The sequence below is a fragment of the Lampris incognitus genome, chromosome 13 (assembly GCF_029633865.1).
Source record: "Lampris incognitus isolate fLamInc1 chromosome 13, fLamInc1.hap2, whole genome shotgun sequence".
NCBI lineage: Eukaryota > Metazoa > Chordata > Actinopteri > Lampriformes > Lampridae > Lampris > Lampris incognitus.
In genome coordinates, this window is record NC_079223.1 from 32,321,347 (window position 1) to 32,345,197 (window position 23,851).

General features: G+C 44.4%; 1 protein-coding gene across 5 annotated transcripts; it reads left to right on the forward strand.

The window, feature by feature from the left end:
* The first annotated feature begins 3,951 nt into the window (after positions 1 to 3,951).
* On the forward strand, positions 3,952 to 15,800 carry napba (N-ethylmaleimide-sensitive factor attachment protein, beta a). 5 transcript variants are annotated; one of them, XM_056291991.1, is made up of 11 exons: positions 3,952 to 4,049; positions 6,409 to 6,413; positions 6,754 to 6,831; positions 8,870 to 8,986; positions 10,407 to 10,453; positions 10,633 to 10,710; positions 10,886 to 10,941; positions 11,941 to 12,025; positions 12,258 to 12,362; positions 13,824 to 13,892; positions 15,236 to 15,800. In XM_056291991.1, exons 1-11 carry the CDS (start codon positions 3,952 to 3,954, stop codon positions 15,386 to 15,388), a joined length of 891 nt encoding a protein of 296 aa, XP_056147966.1. In that variant the 3' UTR covers positions 15,389 to 15,800. The 5 variants fall into 5 exon arrangements, with proteins under 5 accessions (XP_056147966.1, XP_056147963.1, XP_056147965.1 ...); XM_056291988.1 differs by lacking the exon at positions 6,409 to 6,413 and adding an exon at positions 8,339 to 8,399 and having other exon boundaries at positions 6,752 to 6,852; positions 8,859 to 8,986; XM_056291990.1 differs by lacking the exon at positions 6,409 to 6,413 and adding an exon at positions 7,109 to 7,120 and having other exon boundaries at positions 6,752 to 6,831.
* Positions 15,801 to 23,851: the final 8,051 nt, after the last annotated feature.

Consider the following 23,851-nt stretch of genomic DNA (forward strand, 5'->3'; position numbering starts at 1 on the left):
AGAAAGGAGGAGAGAGGGAGTAATATGAGAGAAGAGAGCGGCAGGGGCTTTAGGGGATGAGAAGCTAGAAACAGGAAGGCAGCATTGCAAGGAGAGAAATTGATGAAGACTTCAGAGAAAAACAAAAAAGAAAAAGACCGGATATGGGTACAAAGGGAGCAAGGGCGCTAAGTCAAAATTAGAAACTGTTATTTTTCTTTTTTTTCAGTGGAAGATTACTTTAAAGATTGATTTTTATTTTTTCGTTAATTCCATGGAAGCATGTGCTTTACTGCAGTATACCACAGTGTTTAGTTGACCCACAGTGTCTTTGGAATTGGTTTCCTTTTATTTCCTTCTCATCTGTTATGCTGACAGACAACTAAGACCCCACAAAATGGTTATGCTGCATGATCTATCTATCTATCTATCTATCTATCTATCTATCTATCTATCTATCTATCTATCTATCTATCTATCTATCTATCTATCTATCTATCTATCTATCTATCTATCTATCTATCTATCTATCTATCTGTCTGTCATTTTATCAGTTCAGACTGCAGGCCCAGAGAGGGTGGCACAAGGGCAACAACCACTGAGCACCACAGATTGGCGGTGAGGCTTCCTTAACTATTTTGTGTTAAATTCTGCTGTAATAAAAGCCACGTTAGCTTCTATGAATCTACCCATTTCTACTGTCAGGAGAGTAAACTGGACTGAATGAGCTACAGTGAGGAAGTAATAGCTCAGTGGATGAATAGGTACTGTAATGCAAATGGTCTGATCGCTATGTCAACATTCGATGCAGTTGTTTGACCCGGTTCGATACCTGATAACTGTGCATTGTGAAACAGAGGCCAGGATCTTGGGGGACTAATGGTCTGTGAATGGGACTTTTATCGTTCTCCATTAGTGGACACTGGAGCCTCATTCTCTATTACTTTGCAGGATGGCTGACCCTCTCAAATACTACTTATTTGTTTTCAAAGTCTATGAGCATATCAGAGGAGGGCAGATGAATTGAACCATCAAATAAAGCAGTTTTGGAGTGGATGCGTTACCCAGTGTGTTCTTCAAGGACCTTTGACGGTGGTATGGATCAAGTCTCCCTCTGATAGTCACCCTTTTGCTAGTTATGAAGCGGCCACAGAGTCTCTTACCACTGCATGACTTTGTTGTTTTTTAATGTGAAAGCTGTTGTAACATCATCATCATCATCATCCTGATAATCTATTTACTTATTTAAATGTTGATTTAATGTTAATTAATGATCAAGAACATGGACATATTATAGTTTAGACGTAAAAAAAGTCTACTTTTTGTAAAAATCTGAAACAAATGAAGCTTGTTACTCTTTCTACAACGTTCTTCCAAAGGATTGATTGTTGAGAACTTTTCCCATTGTTTTAGTTTCCTCTGGGCTGAAACGGCAAAGACTTCAGTTGTGTTCAACAAGCTTTTTGTGGAGAATCATTCTTCTCAGTAGTTATTCACTGTTGAAGGATTGTGGGTGAACATTCAGGGACAATTTCTGTAGCGGACCTTGCAATGATACAATGAGATTTGAGCAATTTTAGCTCCAATACATTTTAGCTAGATTGTGTTCCAACATATATTTAAAGCCAAGTATTACAATATTGCAGATAATGTCGATTCATGGCAAAAACATTGTCTTATGTTCACCACAAACTACCTCCCCTGTCTGTTTGCTAATGCATGCCTGTACTCTGTTTAAAAAGAAAAGGTCCATGTTAGCAAACAGTGGGTTTGTTCTCAGACAAAATGGCTTGCTGAATTGCACACACGCTTTACTGACTGAACTGAGCATGCTCTGTTGTGTTGGGAGTCACAAGTTGATTTATATTCTTTAAATTAAAATGTTGTATGGAATGCCAGTTTAACACTAATTAAAAGACGATTGAAAAAAAAGATTTTTGGAGATATCTATGGCCTTGGGGTTCTCAGATTAACCTGTTAAAGATGTGTATGATTTTTTTATATAGATAATTTGTTTGCCAATGCTATCCAGCAGTTTTTTATGCTTCGACATTTCATTTTTTTTTCTCGATTGGGATTTTCTTTTTTAATCACACAGTGTGGGATGACGTCAGGGGACTTCAGACGCAGAAACACTCCCATGGTGCTCTTGACAGGGGTGGGGCTCAGTCGTGGGTGTCCGGGTAGCGCAGCGGTCTATTCCGTTGCCTAAAAAAACACGGGGATCGCCGGTTCGAATCCCCGTGTTACCTCCGGCTTGGTTTAGGCGCCCCTACAGACACAATTGGCCGTGTCTGCGGGTGGAAAGTCGGATGTGGGTAAATCAAATCAAGAGTGAGGTAATTGGCCAAGTACAGTGTACAATTAGGGAGAAAAGGGGAAAGAAAGAAAGAAAAAAACAATATGCAGTCTTTCTGGAACTCGGTAAAAATAGGCTTGGTCTTGTTTTTGTTTTTTTTATGTTTTCCCCCTTTTTCTCCCCAATTGTATCCGGCCAATTACCCCACTCTTCCGAGCCGTCCCGGTTGCTGCTATGCCTCCTCCGATACACGTGAAGTCGCCAGCCGCTTCTTTTCACTTTTTAGCCCCCCTCCCCAATTGTATCTGGCCAATTACCCCGCTGTTTTTTGGGTTGTTTGTTTGCTTTTTGGTTTGTTTTTGTTTTTTGAGCTGTCCCGGTCACTGCTCCACCCGCTCTCCGCCGACCGGGGGGCGCCCCGACCGACCAGAGGAGGTGTTAGTGCAGCGACCAGGACACATACCCACATCCGGCTTGCCACCCGCAGACACGGACAATTTTGTATATATGGACGCCCGACCAAGCCGGAGGTAACACGGGGATTCGAAGAGGGACCCCCGTGTTGGTAGACAACGGAAAAGACCGCTACGCTACCCGGAGCCCATGCTCTTGTATTTTAAGTGTCTGGCAGCATTGATTGGAAGAAATCTTTGTTTTTGCCACCCAGGACAGAAAACAACCTTTAAATTCTTCGATAAAATGGATATCATTATGTCGACGTGTAGTTCTTGTCTACCAGGGACTGAAAAATGTGAGCAGGCACAGATCAAAATCTCATCAAAATGTCCTGTAGGCATTATTATGCCATTATTATACAATTGCACAGCTGATTGAATCCATGGCTGTACACTGGATCAATAGTTAGCCACACTGACCAGACATGCACATTTTGGAAATAAAGGCCATACAGATAATATTGTGCGCAACTCAAACTCTTAAAATGGAGATGCTAACATGAAAACAATGACGTACACCTCACTTTAATGGGATGAGAAAAGCACATGAAAAAATAACTGACAATGCCGAGATACAAGTAAAGACACATCAATCCGTATGCTGATGAATATGGCACTGCTGATTAAGGCTATTTACGTTTTTCTGACGTTACCTTTTTCTGATTTACATAATGGTAATCTCGATTAACAGTAGCTTGCAAGTATCTTATTACATCAGTAGAGAAAGTAAAATACAAAATCGAAAAAAAACGGTGCTCTCATACTCCCAGATTTAGCGTGTCCCACGCAAATTCATGAGTGGAGTTCACATCATGTGCGTTAAGAAAGTGACTTGTTAAAAAAAGCGATTTCAGATAGTTGCTTTTGCACTTTTGTGATGCCCACACGTTTGTTTGTTTGATTGTTTTGTTTGTTTTTTCAATGCCTACACATTTTTCTTCTTTCTTTTCTCAATGTACCTCTATGAAAAAGAGAAAAAAAGCCGTCAACGGCATCATCCCGCCCTGTTCCCTCTGGAAAAAACGCGTCCTGGTGTTAATTTTCTGTTGCTGCCGCAAGGGGGCAAGACTGGGGTGAAGAGCGCTTTTTGGGGGGCGTAGAAGAAGAACTGCAGCATCTCGGCATCAGCACCGAGACGTTTTGCTCTCCAGCCACTGCGGAACATCAGTTTGTTTTCTCCTTCAGCCGCAGACTCTCCTCATCCAACCGCGACCAGCAATGGATAACTCCGGTAAAGAGAAAGAGGCCATCCAGCTGATGGCAGAAGCCGACAAAAAGGTCAAGGCGTCTGGATCGTTTCTGGGAGGAATGTTTGGGTAAGGATGCTCTCTCTCTCTCTCTCTCTCTCTCTCTCTCTCTCTCTCTCTCTCTCTCTCTCTCTCTCTCTCTCTCTCTCTCTCTCTCTCTCTCTCTCTCTTTCACTCCCCCCCTCTCTTTCTCGCTCGCTCTCTCAGTCTCTCTGGGGAGGGGGATTCCACGCAGGGCTGCGTTTCAGTAAGGACGCTGCTTCTGTGTTAGCGACAAATCTGTCACGTCATAGCATATGATGTTAACGATCTGTGCCACAATAGTGTAATAAAATGTGAATGCGCATCATCGCACGTCACGATGACCTGCTGAATTCAGGTTGTGTGGCGATGCGAGCGGACACAGTGAGGAGGGTCGTAGTTCGAGGCCGGGCCGGGGAGGCAGGGAGGCGGACTGGCGCAGTCACAACGGCGGGTGGGCTATGCGGGGGCTGGTTTTGTGTGTGTGTGTGTGTGTGTGGAGGGGTGAAAGAAATTGTTGTTTACACGTAAAATGGGACAGACTGGAATTTCACCATGCAACATAAGATGACTGAGTGGAAGGGGTATCGACCGATCAATCCACAGGTAGACGAATGGATCAGAAGGGGCATGTGATCCTCCTACATAGTCGATATTGGATTCTAGGTAAACATTTTTATGTCACTTTGGTGGCATTGACAGAAGGAATGATTTTGCAGACCCTATTTTATACCCAGCAGAGAAGCAGATTTTCAATATTGGTTCATTGGGTTTTACAGCGCAATACAGCTGTGTCATCAGAACATCCATAAAGTGGAAAGGTAAAGAGGAACATGCTGCCAAACACCAAAGCAGCTTACAAAATATTGAGAGAGGAAAAAAAGCACAACAGAAAACCCCAAAAGAATGAAACAAAGCCACAAACATAAGTTAGTATATGTTAAACACTGTAAATATGCAGCACTATACGGCATGATACCACCCACACTACAGTAATCACATGTGTAGGAAATTGACATTTTTAACATACTGGAAGAATGAACCCCATATGTTGTGCTGTAGTTATATCATTCTATGTTAAGTACACTGAGAGAACCACAAAACCGGAGTCAAATTCCATGTAGTGTAAACCTACATGGCCAATAAACATGATTTTGATCCATATCTTTCAAATATCTTTCTGGAGTAGATATTAGAAGGAGATACTGATTGATTTTCAATTTTGATATCCCAGTTTTAAGTATTTATGGTCAGAACTAGCATATGAAATTTTCTATATCCCTAAAATGATTGGTTTATAACGAAGATGGGTCATAATTGATCATGAGTAGGCCACCCTCATAATGGTAGAATGAGTACCAACAGTAAGTTTTAATGAAGCTGGATCCCAAGGTGTGATGTAACATCTGTTCTGTTTAGATGCACATGATGGAAAACATTATAGTATTTTAATGACCTGCAGCCCCATAATGAGACACCACAATTGAGTCCCTGTATGACGAGTACTTCATTTAAAAAAAAAAATTACGAGTCTGGCTCCCAGGTTGAGCGACGGCATTTATCTAATTTTGATCCAGGTGTGACAAGAGTACTTTATGTTTTAAAGTGAGATTAGATTTGTTTGTGGCCTCTTGGCAGTGGTGGAGTTGCTGCAGAAAGTGATGGATATGCTCATGTGTCAAGGGTTATCAATCTGATGGATGTGTGGAGGATATACTGTACCCATGCTAATCTATCATGTTCCAATGGAAATTAGGCAGATAAATAGATGAACCTTTTCCCACAGTATCCAGAACAAGTCAATGGAAATTTGTCTGGCAAGTTCTGTATGTATAGTGTCACTTTACCAGCTTATTTCGAGGGCAATTAGACAACAAGTAAAATTAGATGGAGCAAATGGAAGGTAGCATTGCAACCCTCATTTTTATAGAGTGACCTAATGAATGCTAGTTGTGAAAATATGCTGTGGGATGATGAAAACTCCCATGACAACTTGTCAGTCACTGTCAGAGGTAGACAGCTCCATAACACCCGACAAGTGTAGCTGAAATTGAAAATGCTGTGCTGCTTGAAAATGGATCTGAAGTGCACTCAACAAGGTGTGTTAAAATAATGAATTGGAAGCCCAGACCACGCATGTGTTATCAGCAGAAGCTTACTTAATGGTAATAATTCACCCAGCAAGCCCTGAATGTCTGGAGCCTTAAAGAGCCTGACTAAACTTCACTACTTAATTTATTATTTAAATTGTTTAAGTGGTTTTACCTTATACGTTTAGAAAGTAAAACTTGACGGGGAGGATGAGATGTGTTGTATTTCAGACTGTTTTTGCATGATCTCTGAATTCTTCTATCTTCATCACCAAGGAGGGGAATTTTATTTTGGGCTCCCAGCTAGATTGGAGCAGCTCAGGTTCAATATCTTCCTCAAGGATTCTTAGACAGGTATGGTGGTGCTTCACTTGGAAGGTGATGTCTAACCACTTGGCCACTCTGTCCCCAGCTTTAAAATGAAAATGATGTTGTGTGACACGATACTGTCTGGATTAGCATGCTTCCCTAGTCGAATCTTATACTGTCTTGTTGACCGACGGATATTAACCTAATGGTGTTCTTTGGCAAAATCAAGTTACTAACTTGTCCCGATAAAACTAATGCTGTCCTTTGAGGCTAAAAGCTGGATGAAATCTGTAATATCTGTAATAGAGCCATTATACGTAAATGTGTGTGTGTTTCTCTTTTGTGTGTTAGAGGGAACCATAAGGTAGAGGATGCCTGTGAGATGTATGCCAGAGCTGCCAACATGTTCAAGATGGCCAAGAATTGGAGTGGTAAGACACTTATGCACACACGCACACAAATATATGAAGGAATCAGGAACACTATTTGTCATTTCATTTCATGTTCTTGCATACATGAAATAAAACAAAATATTGTTTCCCCCAGCCCACAGCAGTGCAACACAAAGACAAAAACACATATCCAAAAACTACAAGAACACATATGTCAAACTACAAAAAAAAAAATCACTGTCCAAGAGAACGAACGCCAGGATGACTGTCAGAACTGCCGGCCTGCATGAGCTAGCGGTTAGCTTAGCCTGCCCAGCTTCCGCGTCCTGTCAGACAGCCCTCGATGCTTCCTCTTTGGGCACAGCTCCGGGCAGGGCCGTGGTCCTTGGGCCCACCAGACGCTGCAGACCAGGCTCCCCCAACCGATCCAACACCAGCTCTCCCAGAGAGACACCTTCAACACACCTCCCTGCACTCCACACGACAACACCAAAAACATAGTCAATGCCATGTGAGGCTGCTGCCAGACCTCCCTCGGTGTTATTGGAACTGCCGGTCTGCATGGGCTAGCAGTTAGCTTAGCCTACCCCGCTTTCGTGTCCTGTCAGACTGCCCTCAGTGCTTCCTCTTCGGGCACAGCTCCAGGCAGGGCCGTGGTCCCTGGGCCCACAGGACGCAGCAGACCAAACTCTCCCAGCCGATCCAGCACCAGCTCCGCCAGCCATTAAATGAAGATGTGGACAGACATGGGCAGACGTGGACAAAGACACTCCACGGATGGTACTGGGTGAGGCCGCAGCAAACATAAGTTCGCGTCCCCACCTTCCCACAGTGGAAGTGGTGCAGATATATATCACATGCAGATATATACATTCAGATCCATCCATGCACATTTAACACCATTATTGATGTCCACTTTACATCTACCAGTACAAATAATACCTCCTCCAAATATGATGACTGTCGATAATTGCTGACAAAAACAATATCTTGACAGATAGTTTGCCATGATGTTTGGCAGCCAATCATACGCACCTTGCTGCTGGTCTGCTGACATTTACCAGGCTTGCAAATATGCTCTCCCCACCCCCCAGTAGTCTGCATTTTTATCTAAGATGTGAATTAGCAATTATGAAAGGCGGATATCTGCGTACTTTTGTAAGAAGTGCTTTTGCTCGACTGTAGTGGAAGTACAAACCACTCCCAAAATGGACAATTCTCTGCTCTCTTCATCAACGACAGCAACAGCGTTTGCTGCATTGATGGAAAATATAACTGAGTCATGATCGCATAGCTTTGACATGGCAGATGCTAAACAGGAATGTTTGTGTGTTCTCACAGAGTCCCCACACATACGCATACAGACACAAAGGTACAAAAACACACATACACAGATGTACAGAAACACAGTCACATATTTGGAAACCTATGCATATTCCTCTCTATGCAGTCATTTTTCTAGTGATGATGGCATCAAGAGGGGTAAGCGTCTTTTTAGCAGCTCGTTGGGGCTACGTGACACTGGATGGCATGAAGGGCTTTTGAGCATATTCCACATCATATACACATGGTCAGGTTTTTATAGACACACCTGTAACAAAGAACCAAATGACAGCCTTAACAATGAACAGTTCATCTGCTAACCTTGGTGGAAATAGACAACTGCTCAGCCCTTGTTGTAAATAGGACACATGCCAATAATAGCAGATGCTGAGCAACATTTTGCAGGTTACTCAGCTCTTTGTTTCGATGGCATTCTTTGTTTGCTAAATCGAATCAATCCAAACCCCAGATTGATGAATATATTCCAAACGGTTCTGACCTGAAATGTTATGAGCTCATCCAGTGCCTCCAGAAAATGAATGTGAACTTCGTCGGTCTCACCTTGTTGTGCAAAATACAAAATAATTATGTCAAAAAATTGAAAATGTGTTTGTGTGCATGTTGCTCTGTCTCTGGAACTCTGTGTGTGTGTGTGTGTGTGTGTGTGTGTGTGTGTGTGTGTGTGTGTGTGTGTGTGTGCGTGCGTGCGTGCGTGCGTGCGTGTGTGTGTGTGTGTGTGTGTGTGTGCGTGCAGCTGCAGGAAATGCGTTCTGCCAGGCTGCTCGGCTACACATGCAGCTCCAGAACAAACTAGACTCAGCCACCAGCTTCGTTGACGCAGGAAATGCATATAAAAAAGCTGACCCGCAGGGTAAGACATTCAGACACACACACACACACACCCACACACACACACACACACAGATAAAAAAAACAGACACAGACTGATACTGCACACACGTGCTCACACACACGTGCTCACACACACGTGCTCACACACACACACACACACACACACACACACACACACACACACACACACACACACAGATAAAAAAAACAGACACAGACTGATACTGCACACACGTGCTCACACACACACACACAGATTAAAAAAGACAAATACGCACAAACTGACTACACATAATACACACACACATACACCTTTTCTACACACACACGTGAAACACAGTATATTGAGTAATAAAGCAGCCATCAGTGCAGCTCTCTGTCGCAGTTACTACCGTTGAGCAAAATGCTCATAATAGTTTCCAAATCTTTTTTACACAAACAGAGACACTATTTGAATCTTTGAAATATGATCTTTCTTGTGTCTTTGCTTTTCCCTTCAAATCATCAACATTGGTACCAGACCCAAACCCCTCAAAAACCCCTTAATGTCTTTTACTTGACCAGTTTTGTTCCTGCTGGTCTGAGGCTTTGAGTAGGGGCTCTTCTATTAATGACACATAAGTATTTCCCTTTCCCAAACTTGTTAGTGTTCATATCAGAAGGAGGGGCGGCTTTTAAGTCGAACCTCCCCATCCTTCCCCTTCTTCTCCTCTGCATCCTGCCCCAACACCCCCTTCTTTAAACTCGCATACAAGTATATACACTTGACACTTACCCTAACAGGTGTTCACATTCACCTTACACACACACACACACACACACATACTTATTCCATGTGTAGGTAAGGGATTTTTGCTTATTTGACTCACTTTTTGCTCACATGTAAAGCCCATTGTAAGGTATTTATGTACAAATTGTATTAGATAAATAGACAATGATTAATTGATTGATATGTGGCTAGGTAATCAATAGCCTACACATTTCTCTAAAACGTGACACAGTGATTGTCACTGTTTTGGATGAGAGAGGAATCCTTGCCTACTGAATACATTACTAGGGTCCTCCTTAGGTCCCTGTGACAGGTTTACTAAATCATAATAGGCTTGTTGGTCAATTATGTCATGATTAGGAAAAAAGTGAAATCATAGATTCAGAGGAAGAAATTTTGTAAGCCACTTTAATGTATGATTCTGATGGACGATAGTGATATTGAAATGATTTATCTGTCAGTGCTTAGAACTCTCCCTTCCCAGGGTTTGTCTTGTATGCATTGGCTGATCCTCTTAACCAGAGCGACAGACTGAGATAAAGAGGATAACCAGTGTTCCTGGTCGTCAGATGACGTCCAGGCCGTTCCACTCTTTTTGCACCAATCTCTAGCATCTCTTTCCAGTATTTTCTCTCTGTCATGATGATTTTCATGTGCTTCCGCTCTGCAGAGGCTATCAACTGTCTAAATCAGGCCATTGACATCTACACTGACATGGTAAGCTCCGCCCATCAACCTTTAACCCCTTCCTGTTACAGCTGTTTTTGATACAAGTTTATCTGACACTATCATTGCTGTGTGTGTGTGTGTGTGTGTGTGTGTGTGTGTGTGTGTGTGTGTGTGTGTGTGTGTGTGTGTGTGTGTGTGTGTGTGTGACGTTTCTTTGTGTGTTACAGGGACGGTTTACCATCGCAGCCAAACACCACATTACAATAGCTGAGGTGTATGAATCTGAACTGGTTGACATTGAGAAGGTGAAGAAAGAGAATCTGTTCTTTTTTTCATTTGATATACATTATTTCATATATGAGACTTTTAAATTATATGTTTTTAGCATTGATTTGATTTGAAAGAAATTGCTGATGTGTTGACAATTACACTCAAATGTTCTCGCTGTTTGTCTTCGTTTTTGTGTTTGGGCGTACTCAGGCCATTGCTCACTATGAACAGGCAGCAGACTACTATAAAGGAGAAGAATCTAACAGGTAATTGGGTTGTTGGATCAGATAAAGCTTGTCTGATGCACAAACGTTATGAAGTTTTTGACATTTGACTAACTACATGAAGAATATGATGTGATCAGTCTTAATTTGGCAGCCTCACTGATCCCTCATCAGCTAGATCTTTTACAACCAGCTAAATGGTGGTTAATTCAAACAAAAATTTTCCCCCTTTTTCTCCCCAATTGTACTTGGCCAATTACCCCACTCTTCCGAGCCATCCCGGTCGCTGCTCCACCCCCTCTGCCGATCCGGGGAGGGCTGCAGACTACCACATGCCTCCTCCGATACATGTGGAATCGCCAGCCGCTTCTTTTCACCTGACAGTGAGGAGTTTTGCCAGGGAGATGTAGCGCATGGAAGTATCACGCTATTCCCCCCAGTTCCCCCTCCCCCCCGAACAGGCGCCCTGACCGACCAGAGGAGGTGCTAGTGCAGCAATAAGGACACATACCCACATCCGGCTTCCCACCTGCAGACACAGCCAACTGTGTCTGTAGGGACGCTTGGAGGTAACACAGGGATTCAAGCCAGTGATCCCCGTGTTGGCAGACAACGGAATAAACCGCCATGCTATCTGGACACCCTCACAATTTTGTTTTTCATGTATAGCAGACATCAAACCTGTGTTGACTTGCTGTTGTTTACTTTAAAAACCACTTCAGCTGTATGAACTAAAACCTGACATTCTATCTTTGCTGGTCCCTCTGGCCAGATAGTGAAAAAGTTTGTTTTATAACCTCCTTCAAAATCAGAAATCTTATTCACATAATGATCATAAATCAAAATCGTATTCACATAATAAGCTTATGTGTAAATCTTACTGAGGAAACTAGGTGAATGAGTTTAGTTATTAGTCGTACGAGCTTCATCTCTAAGTGAGTGATTTATTTGTGTTTTTAAAATTGTGTGTGTGTGTGTGTGTGTGTGTGTGTGTGTGTGTGTGTGTGTGTGTGTGTGTGTGTGTGTGTGTGTGTGTTTCAGCTCCGCCAACAAGTGTCTATTGAAAGTAGGCCATTACAGTGCTCAGCTGGAACAGTACCAGAAAGCTATTGAAATCTATGAACAGGTAACAACAGCCTTCTATGTTTGTGTGTGTATGTTTGTATTTCAGTGTTGACTTCGCTGTTGTATCATCAGCTAGCTTCACACTTGTTTAACTCACTTAAGCTGTATCTTTATGGCGGCTGTGTATACGTCAACCAGTGTGTGTATCTGTGTGCCAATCAGTTAAGGTAAAACACAATTGAAAGTCATTTGTTTGTGTATGCGTTGTGTGTTTGTATGTATGTGTTCATTAGGTGGCTACTAGCACCATGGACAATCCCTTGTTGAAGTACAACGCTAAAGAGTATTTTTTCAAGGCTTCACTCTGTCACTTCATAGTGGATGAACTCAACGCCAAGGTACACACACACAAGCACACACACACACACACACACACACAAACCACCATAAATTCATACACACAGTAATACACACAGCACACAGGGTGACAGACACATAGACACATGCCACATAAGCAAACAAATGTAAACACACAGGGACGGCTTTGCCTAAAATAACATGTGAAAGATGAATTGTAACACCTGAATCAGTAAATGTTCATTAAAACAGAGGGAGCACTAAAAATAAGTATGTTTGGCCTCCGGGTGGCATAGCAATCTATTCCGTTGCCTACCAATATGGGGATCACCGGTTCGAATCCCCGTGTTACCTCCGGCTTGGTCAAGCGTCCCTACAGACACAATTGGCCATGTCTGCGGGAGGGAAGCCGGATGTGGGTATGTGTCCTGGTCACTGCACTAGCACCTCCTCTGGTCGGTCGGGGCGCCTGTTCAGGGGGAGGAGGAACTGGGGGGAATAGCGTGATCCTCCCACGCACTACGTCCCCCTAGCGAAACTCCTCACTGTCAGGTGAAAATAAGCGGCTGGTGACTCGGAGGAGGCATGTGGTAGTCTGCAGCCCTCCCCAGATCAGCAAAAGGGGTGGAGCAGCCACCCAGGATGGCTTGGAAGAGTGGGGTAATTGGCCAAGTACAACTGGGGCGAAAAAGGGGGAAAAATCAAGAAAAAAAATGTTTTATATTTGTATTGCATGTCCTATATGATTAAGGATACAGTGTCAAAGATGTGATGCACAATGGTTGTGTGACTTTATTGTGAACAGAACAATATGGGATCATCTTGAGTCTACAAGATTCAAGGGTGTATTCATCACATACGTCACGTACAAGTACAATAAGCAGTAAAATGATTTTAAAAATACATATTTTTAATACATATTTTGAATTTTATTTGCACAATGTCCTGTTTGAACACTTAACATTGACGTCTTAGAATTTATGTTTTTGCACCAGCTCAGTCGAGCTAAAGTTAGCTCATCTGAATCACGTTTGTAGCCAACCAACAACCCAGAAACACAATTTGAAACATCATAAGCGCTTCAAAACTTTTATCAGAAGTTTGATTTGTTTGGGCATGTTAAAGGTGATAGAGCACGCCTTACGTGCATCTCCGTTGATGGTGTTTCTGTGAAATCCTACCTCGAATGAAACTGCATGGGCAATACCAATAGAATACTAATAGGGAGAAAAAATATATTCCATCAGTTTTCTTGCCAGATGAGGATTATGTTATTTAAACACAGATTTAAATGCATTCCCCCAAAACTATACAGATGGTACAGCTAAATGTGAGGCTAAATGTCAGTTTTTGAGTGATTTTGAAGCCAGGTGCATCTAAAAATTCACCTCAGGTTTACAGGTGGAAATGTATAATTTCCCTGAAATCATCGGAAAACTAATGCATGTAGTTTTCTGATGACTTAATTTTTTTTTTTTTTTTGGTGTGTATTTGTGTTCCAGCTGGCTATTGAGAAGTATGAAGAGATGTTCCCAGCCTTCTCAGACTCCAGAGAACTCAAACTGTTAAAGGTAAACTTTCACTTTAAGCTTTATAGCTTGAGCTTACTTGAGCTCAAACTGCTCATCTTTTTAGTTTTAGTTCCGTCTTGTTTTCTTTTTCTCTCTCACACTTTCTCTCCCAGACATTGTTCTGAAGAGGTTCAAAGCATATAGCTCAATTTTGTAGTCAATAAATCCTCCACAATCCAAACCTCATGCAAAATTTTTACTGAACAGACATAAAGACACAGTCATAACAATCATAATCTATTCCGTTGCCTACCAACACGGGGCTCGCCAGTTCGAATCCCCGTGTTATCTCCGGCTTGGTCGGGTTTCCCTACAGACACAATTGGCCATGTCTGCGGGTGGGAAGCCGGATGTGGGTATGTGTCCTGATCGCTGCACTAGTGCCTCCTCTGGTCGGTCAGGGCGCCTGTGCGGGGGGAGGGGGAACTGGGGGGGGGGGGGATAGCGTGATCCTCCCACCCGCTACGTGCCCCTGGCGAAACTCCTCACTGTCAGGTGAAAAGAAGCAGCTGGCGACTCCACATGTATCGGAGGAGGCATGTGGTAGTCTGCAGCCCTCCCCAGATCGACAGAGGGGGTGGAACAGCGACTGGGGTGGCTCAAAAGAGTGGGGTAATTGGCCAGATACAATTGGGGGGAAAAAGGGTGAACAAATGAAAAAAAAACAACATTACTATTTCAGACTGTTGTCTTTATGCATGCTCAATAATCCAGATAAGGAAATCCAAGAGAGTTGAATCAGTTCATCTGGACACAACGTTTATTGAGAGAAACGTTTCATCACTCATCTAAGTGACCTCTTCAGTCTAAACTGACTGCAGGTATCCCCACCCTTATAAACAATACAGCAGCATAACAGCCGAAACCAATGATCGGTTTCATATGCAAATTTCATATTTTTGCATGTCAATTTGCATATGACGTTGGTTTCGGTTGTTATGCCACTGTATTGTTTATAAGGGGTGGGGATACCTGCTGTCAGTTTTGACTGAAGAAGTCACTTAGATGAGTGATGAAATATTTCCTCCAATAAACATCTTGTCCAAATGAACTGATTCAACTTTGTGATTTCAGACTGTTGTAATCTGATTGCTTAAATAAATTTCATGCAGTTGTTTTTTCTTAGAATAGTCGTAGACATGCACAGTATGGATAACAGTGGTCACTTGTAGCGTAATAACAAAGATGTTTTTTTTAACTTATTTATTATTTGCCACTGTTCATTTGTTTTTTTGTTGCACACAATTCTAGAGGTGATGAGGTAAAAAGGTTATAGTTATGCTTAAGCATTACACCGTTCTGTGTTGATATAATTATTATCATGTTTGTGTTTATTGCTGTAGAAACTCTTAGAGGCCCACGAGGAGCAGAACAGCGAGGCGTTCACAGAGGCTGTTAAGGAGTTCGACTCGGTGTCACGTCTTGATCAATGGCTGACCACTATGTTGCTCCGCATCAAAAAAACTATCCAAGGAGATGCTGGGGACCTGAAATAGAGCGAGAGAGAGAGACAGACAGACAGACAGACAGACAATGGAGGGGGAGGGTAGAAAGGAAGAGGAGCAGCAAGGGATGGAAAGAAAAGGAGTAAAGATATGGAGTAGAGAATCAATGTGAGGCAGTGGATGGGTAATTACACAGGGAGAGATAGAAGAGGATCGGGGTAAAAGGATAAATCAAGGACATTGAGAGAAAATGAGAGAGATAGAGATGAAAAGAAGCAACAACAGGGGTAGGCTTGGGGGGGGGGGTTGGTTTTCAGTTGTACATATCAGTCTGCATGTGTCCCCGACGACCCAAGCACCACCTTTAATCTTCCCAAAACCTTTAAGAGTCCTCTATAGTAAATGACCTCTGACCCCCGTCTGTTTCCCTGGTCTAGCAGTATTGCTTTGTTATAACTGGAAAGAATTGTGTTTTCCCTGGTCTAGCAGTATTGCTTTGTTATAACTGGAAAGAATTGTGTAAAAAGAGATGGAGAATGTGTGTGTGTGTGTGTGTGTGTGTGTGTGTGTGTGTGTGTGTGTGTGTGTGTGTGTGTGTGTGTGTGTGTGTGGATGTTTAAATTGTAGTTTAAATTGTAGTGAGTAAATTATAGAACTATTCAATGGGACAATGTGCAACTTGTATTATTATTTTAAAAGACCATGTTACTGGAAAAGAGAATATTATTTATGAAATTACTGGTATTTATTGTCAATGTTGAAAATATTCTTTATTGTTTATTATGGTGCTCAGTGTTACAAATTGTCTTAATATGTTTGGTATCAGCCCCTCCTCTTCTCTGGTCTATTATGCTGATCTCACCCCTCCCCTCCTCCACCGCTCCTTTCCTCCTCCTCTTTGCCCCCCCCCCCCAAGCCTGTCACTCTGTGATATCGCTCATTGTGATTAGTTGTTTTTTGTGTTCTGGCCAATGATCAGTCTGGTAGAGTTAGCATTAGCTACAAATGCTAACTCCTATCTATGCTATGTTCCGACTTGTTTATGCATGTCTGCTATCACAAGTGTGTCTGTGTCGTGCTAACCTGTTTAAAACATACATGTAACCTGGTGTCATATGTGCAATGTTAGTACCTCAGTGGAACAAAGTTGAAATAAAAACATCATTGATCCTGACATTTAACAAATGTTTGATGTTTTGGCGAAATTCAGGCCTTTGTAAGTTTGTGGTTGGAGAACCTTGCCTTAATGTTTAGCCTTACGGTAGGTGATAAGTTCTTTAAATTGATTTTTTTTATTATTATTGCCAGTGTGTAAAACATTAGTTGACAACTGCCAAATAACGGGTGCAACAACCGCTTGGCAGAATAAAGCTCAGTATTCTCATACCTGCAAAATTCTCCTATAATAAGTATTTAATATTTACTGATTTCCTTCCTTAGGAAATCGATATAGGATCATTAGTACTGCCCAGATTCATTAGGTCTTTTGGGTTTCCTGGGGATATTGGGCCTTCCAATTACACTTTAGCAAAAAGCTAATGGGACACGTCGAGTTTTGCCTCTGTGTTTATTGAAGTGAAGTTAGGAGAGTTTTTACCGTCCATAAAAAGTAGTCCTCTCGTGGGCGTCCGGGTAGAGTAGTGGTCTATTCGGTTGCTTACCAACACGGGGATCGCCGGTTTGAATCCCCGTGTTACTTCCGGCTTGGTCGGGCGTCCCTACAGACACAACTGGTTCTGTCTGCGGGTGGGAAGCCGGATGTGGGCATGAGTCCTGGTCGCTGCACTAGCGCCTCCTTTGGTCGGTCGGGGCGCCTGTTCCGGGGGGAGAGGGAACTGAGGGGAATAGCGTGATCCTCCCACGCTCAAGCACTACGTCCCCCTGGCGAAACTCCTCATTGTCAGGTGAAAATAAGCGGCTGGCGACTCCACATGTATCGGAGGAGGCATGTGGTAGACTGCAGCCCTCCCCGGATCGGCAGAGGGGGTGGAGCAGCGACCGGGACAGCTCCGAAAATAAAGGTAATTGACCAAATACAATCGGAGAGAAAAAAGGGGAAAATCCACAAAAAAAGTATACTTGAAGTTTTATTAAGTAAAGTTCAAGTATATTTCCCAGGTATACTTTCATAGTCAGAAGGAGTATCCTGAATTGGGGAAACATGCCCTGAATGAACTGTTGCCCTTTGGAGCCACATACCTGTGTGAGGTGACATTCTCCGCATGACCCACGTCAGAAGTAAACACAGGAACAGGCTCAACTTGGAGAATAACCTGGTCACAACTGTTGCAACAACCTCCCCCAGACTCACAAAACTGATGAGTGAGAAACAGGCTCTCAAGTGTCCAGTTGAGTGTCACATTAATTGGTAACTGATAAGTAAGTAAGTAAGTAAGTAAGTAAGTAAGTAAGTAAGTAAGTAACATTTTATTTATATAGCACTTTTAAAAACACAGTTACAACGTGCTTTACACTCAATACAGAAAATTTGAGTAAATACATAAAATAAATTTGAATATAAAACATGGCATAGGGAGTAACAGACCAAGCTAAAAATGAACCAAAACAGAAGGCAGGGTTGGGGATCTATAAAAAGGCTTATCTGAAAAGATGGGTTTTTAGAAGCTGATTAAAAAAACAGTTCAAAGATTCAGCAAATCTAATGGACTGGGGAAGAATATTCCAGAGGCTTGGGGCTAAAACTGCAAAAACCTGGTCACCTTTTGTTTTGCAGCTGGAGTGGGGCTGGATAAAAGACCAAGGTTTGAGGATCGGAGTGGTCGGGAAGTGGAATGAGGAATGAGAAGATCAGAAATGTAACTGGGGGAAAGATCATGCGGTGCTTTAAATGTAATCAATAAGAACTTATAGATTATTCTCAATTTTATGGTAAGCTAATGGAGGGATGCAAGAATAGAGGTAATATAGTACCTATAGCTACTAGTTCTAGTTAGTAGTCTAGCAGCTGCCTTCTGAATCAACTGTAGACAATTTAAAGTAGCTCGTTTGAGGCCAGAGTAGAGGGAGTTACAGTAATCTAGACAGGAGAAAATTAAAGTGTGAATTCATGTTTCGATATCCTTAAAAGACAAAATATTTCAGATTTTTGCAATATTTCTTAGCTGAAGCAAACAGGATTGGACAAGCCTAGTAACATGGTGATCAAAAGACATAATCTGGTCAAACATGATGCCAAGATTTTTTAGTGGTAGGTTCAATGTTTGCCACTGCAGTTGATGAGTTTATTGGCCCACTTCATTTAAAGTTCTCAGGACCAGTTAAGAGAGCTTCAGTTTTTTTCAGTGTTTAGATGGAAGAAATTAAGGGACATCCAGTCTTTGGTTGTAGCTAAGCAGTCATGGAGGGAGGACAGTTGATTCAGGTTATTGGTTTTGGCAGAGAAATAGATCTGAGTATCATCGGCATAACAGTGGTATGACATGTTTTGAAAGTGACCAAACAAATGACCCAGAGGAAACATGTATAAACAGAAGAGGATGGCCCCAAGAACAGACCCCTAAGGGCCCGCCCTATGTGATGGCCTGGCGGCCTGTCCAAGGTGTCTACCCGCCTGCCGCCGATTGACTGCTGGGATAGGCTCCAGCATCCCAGCATCCCCGAGAGAAGGATAAGTGGTTCGAATAATGGATGGATGGATGTTTGTTGGTATAAGTCTATGAAGTGCTTTATCCATATAGCTTCATCTTCTTTTTTTAACAGCATTTCAAATTTAACATACTGTAGCGAATTCGGGGGACAACGCAACCACAGGAACTGCCGCGGCCGGGAAGCGAACCCGTATCGCCCGCACCGCAGGAGACATCCCGGCCGCGGCAGTTCCTGTGGTTGCGTTGTCCCCCGAATTCGCTACATTGGTGTCAGAAGTGGGATGGTGAGATCGTAAGGCCATCGGAAGCGTATGCGCCCTGGGGCGTGAAGGAGCTGATATGCTTAAGCGCGGGGACGCGCTTCCCGAAGGAGGGGGGTAGTGTAACGTGCATGGATAAGAAGACACGCTGGCCGCCGGCTGTTACGGGTCTAGATAGATCGATGCCATCGGCTATCCACTAGTTTACCTTAGATACACATGACCCGCGCTCAGGAACATGTTACATCACTTTGAATATACTTGGCTGCACTGAGCAACTCGTGTGTGTGTCATTCTTTATAAGATAGCCTACTGAAACATGGTGCCAGAAGTCGGAGAACTTATTTCTTATTTTACTAGCTCGCATGTTTAAGTTTGTAGGCCTGAGTAGGTCACATGTCGGAGGAGTCGATTCAGAGCAAAGTACTTCTGCTGAAGACGTTGTCACAGAGGAGCTAACGCTAGCATTACCGGCGCCGATAGCATCACATACAATGGCAGCTAACGTGAATATTCCACCACCGTCCCCGATGAGCTTCACAGGCGATTGGAGTGTCAATTGGGACATTTTTCGGGCCGAATATGAAGACTACGTCCTCGTCACGGGCATACTTGGCAAGGACAAGAAAATACAAGCGGCTACTCTAAGAAGTGTGATGGGAAGTGAATGCAGGGATATTTACCGCCACAATCTGAACCTCTCAGAAGATGATCAAGGGGATCCTGACGCCATACTGAGAGAGTTGGGGAAATACTTCAAGCCAGCAAAAAACACAATATACGAGAGGTACATTTTCGGGAGTTGCAAGCGGGAGGAAGGAGAATCGTTTGATACCTTTGTGACGAGACTGAGAGAGAGGGCAGCAACCTGTGAGTATGGACAGTTGAAAGATGAAATGATCCGTGATAAGATAGTCCTGGGAGTTGCAAGCGAGGCCGTTAGGCGCAGGCTGTTGAGAGAGAAGGATTTGAACATGGTCACAGCTATTGACATGTGTCGCGCAGCAGAGCAAACTGACATCCGTATGAGAGCAATGGAGTTTGCAACAACACCGCAGCCGGAGGCAGTGCATGCCGTTGCTAGGCAACCCAGACAAAACCAATGGAAACAGAGCAATCCACTCAGAACAGCAGGAGATGCAGGCAATTGCAAATATTGTGGCAGCTCGCATTCAAGGGGCAGAGAGCATTGCCCGGCCTTCGGGAAACAATGTAGGTCATGTGGGACACTTAATCACTTTTCTAAAGTGTGCTTAAAGAGCAAAAAGGGGCATGCTGAGGGCAAGGTAAACTGTGTGGAATACACAGAAGAACCCCCAGAGCATAGTAATGATGCAGATGATCTGTACATGTTTGAGTCAATCGGCGCAGTGCACACCAAAGGAAAGAAGTGGTTTGTGACTCTGAAACTCCACGACAAGCCACAACAATGTCAGCTGGACTCTGGAGCCACCTGCAATGTAATGGGCTTTCAAGACAAGAAAAGGCTGGCCCCAAACACACCTCTCCGCCCGAGTGACACCAGACTGAAGCTGTATTCGGGGGAAACACTGAGCTCTATGGGCACCTTTGAGACTGACTGTACTGTGAGAGGCCAAACACACAAGCTCTCATTCGAAATAGTGAGGACCAGCCAACATCCTCTTCTGTCAGGCTCCACCTGTGAACGCTTAGGGCTCATGCATTTCACAATTCTAGAGGATGTGCTCAAAATGGAACACACACAACCAGGAGCCCTAACTAAAGAACAGCTTATCAACAGATACAGTGACGTGTTCAACTCCCCTGTGGAATCCGTGCCTGGGGAGGTCCATTTTGACCTTGATCCTAGTGTTGCTGCAGTACAGAGTGCCCCTCGCAATGTCCCAATCGCAATGAAAGCAGCAGTCAAAGCCCAGCTGGACAAGTACGAGGCTGACGGCCACCTTGCGCCTGTCACAGATCCTACAGATTGGATCAGCAACATGGTGATTGTTAAAAAACCGGAGAAGCTGAGAATATGCATTGACCCTAAACCATTGAACAAAGCCCTAAAGCGCTCTCACTACATCATGCCTACCTTGGAGGACATTTTGTATAAATTGCCCAAGGCCAGAGTCTTCACGTTAGTGGACGCTCGGGATGCATTCCTGCAATGCAAACTGGACTATGAGAGTAGCCTCATGACCACGTTCTGGACCCCCTGGGGGAGGAAGCGGTGGCTCAAGCTACCATTTGGAGTATCGGTGGCGCCCGAGGTATATCAGCGCAAGCAGCACGAGCTCCTTGCCGGCCTGAAGGGCGTTGAGCCCATTGCAGACGATATCCTGGTCGTCGGCTGCGGGGACACAGACAAGGAGGCTGGGGACGACCACGACGTCAAGCTTGCGGCGTTGATGGAACGCTGCCGCGAGGTCAAGCTTCGCCTCGGCCTGAAGAAGTTGCAGTTCAAGGTGGCTTAGGTGCAGTTTCATGGCCACATTCTCTCATCTGCTGGACTGAAGCCCGATCCAGAGAAGGTGAGAGCCATTATTGACATGCCGAACCCAACAGATGCCAAGGGCGTGCAGCGTCTCATTGGCTTCGCTAACTATTTAGCCAAGTTCATGCCTCATCTATCTACTGTCTGCGAGCCGTTGCGACGCCTGTTGGACAAGGACACACCCTGGCACTGGCTGCCTAAGCACGAGGCGGCGGTTCATGAGCTTAAGGCGCTGGCGACAGCCATGCCCGTCCTGCGCTACTATGATGTAACTAAGCCAATCGCAATCCAGAGCGACGCCAGCCAGAGCGGTCTCGGTTGTTGTCTCATGCAGGAAGGTCAGCCCATCGCATTTGCCTCGAGGGCTCTTACCCCCACCGAAAAAACTATGCACAAATTGAGAAGGAGTGTCTCAGTATCGTCTTCGCCTGCCAGAGGTTTCACCATTACCTATATGGCCGCGACCCAATCACTGCAGAGACGGACCATAAGTCTCTGATCTCTATTTTCAGCAAGCCACTTCTCAATGCGCCCAAGAGACTCCAGAGCATGCTCATGACTCTGCAGAACTACGACCTGAGGGTAATCTACAAACCAGGCCCAGAGATGTTCATAAGCGACACGCTCAGCAGAGCTACGGCTGGATGCTCCGGCAGAGGGACTGCATATCAGTGACACGCTATCTGCTCTCTGCAACAAGAGCAGGAAGACATACAGCACGTGAACCAGGCAGAGTACCTGAATGTGACTAACCAGCGGCTGGAACAGATCAGACGACACACCGACAGAGATGAATGCTTACAGGCACTGAAGAACACTGTTCTCGTGGGCTGGCCAGATGTAAAGGAGGAAGCGCCCCTCATCGCTAGGGAGTACTGGCCCTTCAGGGATGAAATCAGTGTGCAGAACGGAGTTCTGTTCCGGGGGCAAAAAGTCATCATCCCAAAGTCACTCCGCCCAGAAATGTTGACGCGCATACATTCAAGTCACATAGGGGGTGATGCATGCTACCGACACGCTCAAGAGACATTGTACTGGCCCAACATGCAGTCAGAGATAAAGGACTTTGTAAGCAGCTGCTCGACCTGCAATGTGTACGCCCACAATCAGCAAAAGGAGACCATGCTCTCTCACGAAGTACCAACCAGGCCATGGCAGGTCTTGAGCATGGACCTATTCAGCTTCAGACAGAAAGACTATCTCCTAATAGTCGACCACTATTCCGATTTTTGGGAGATTGAGCTTCTACCCGACATGTCTGCAGAGACAGTCATCAAGCGATGTAAGGCACAGTTCACCCGACATGGTCAGCCAGAGAAGGTTATTACAGACAACGGCCCTCAGTTCACAGCTCAGTTCACACGGTTCGCTTCTGAGTGGGAATTTGAGCACGTGACCTCCTCTCCCAGACACCCGAAAGCGAATGGCAAGGCCGAGTCGGCCGTGAAGATTGTAAAAAATCTTCTAGGTAAGGCCGCGCATGATGGTGAAGACCCCTGGAAAGCCGTGCTTCACTGGAGGAATACACCTACGGAAAACATGGGCAGCAGCCCAGCACAACGCCTCATGTCCCGCCGGTTGAAGACGTCCATCCCGGCGGCAAGCAAGCTCCTGGAACCAGCTGTTGTCGTGGGCGTCACTGAAAAGCTGCGCCACAGGAAGCAACTCGCCAAATTCTTCTATGACAGATCTGCCCGTGAATTGCCGGTACTTGAAATTGGGGAAGTCGTACGGATGAAGCCCCTGCCAGGTGATAACACTGGCCGCTGGAGAGTCGGAACTTGTCTCCGCAGGGTTGCGCCGAGGTCTTATCTTGTGGACATTGATGGCTCCCTGTACCGTCGTAACAGGATCGATCTCAGAGTGGCTGAGCCAGCTGCACGAGCCGCGCACGATCCTGTTGAACCCGCTGCGGCACACACACCGGACGGGGATCCAGCTACAGAAACTGTCATTGAGACCCCTCAGGCTGTGTTCGAGCCGAGCCCCATCAGGTCCATGCCCAAGGCGCCATCTACTCCTGTTGGCGCTCCGCGTTCGGATGGACACACTTACACAAGGGTTGGACGGCTGTCTAAACTTCCACTGAAACTCACTATGTAATCTGAATAATGTTGATGGTTGCTATGTGGGAGAGAGGGGGAAAAGAGGAGAAATGTTATCATACGCTACAGTGGTTATTACA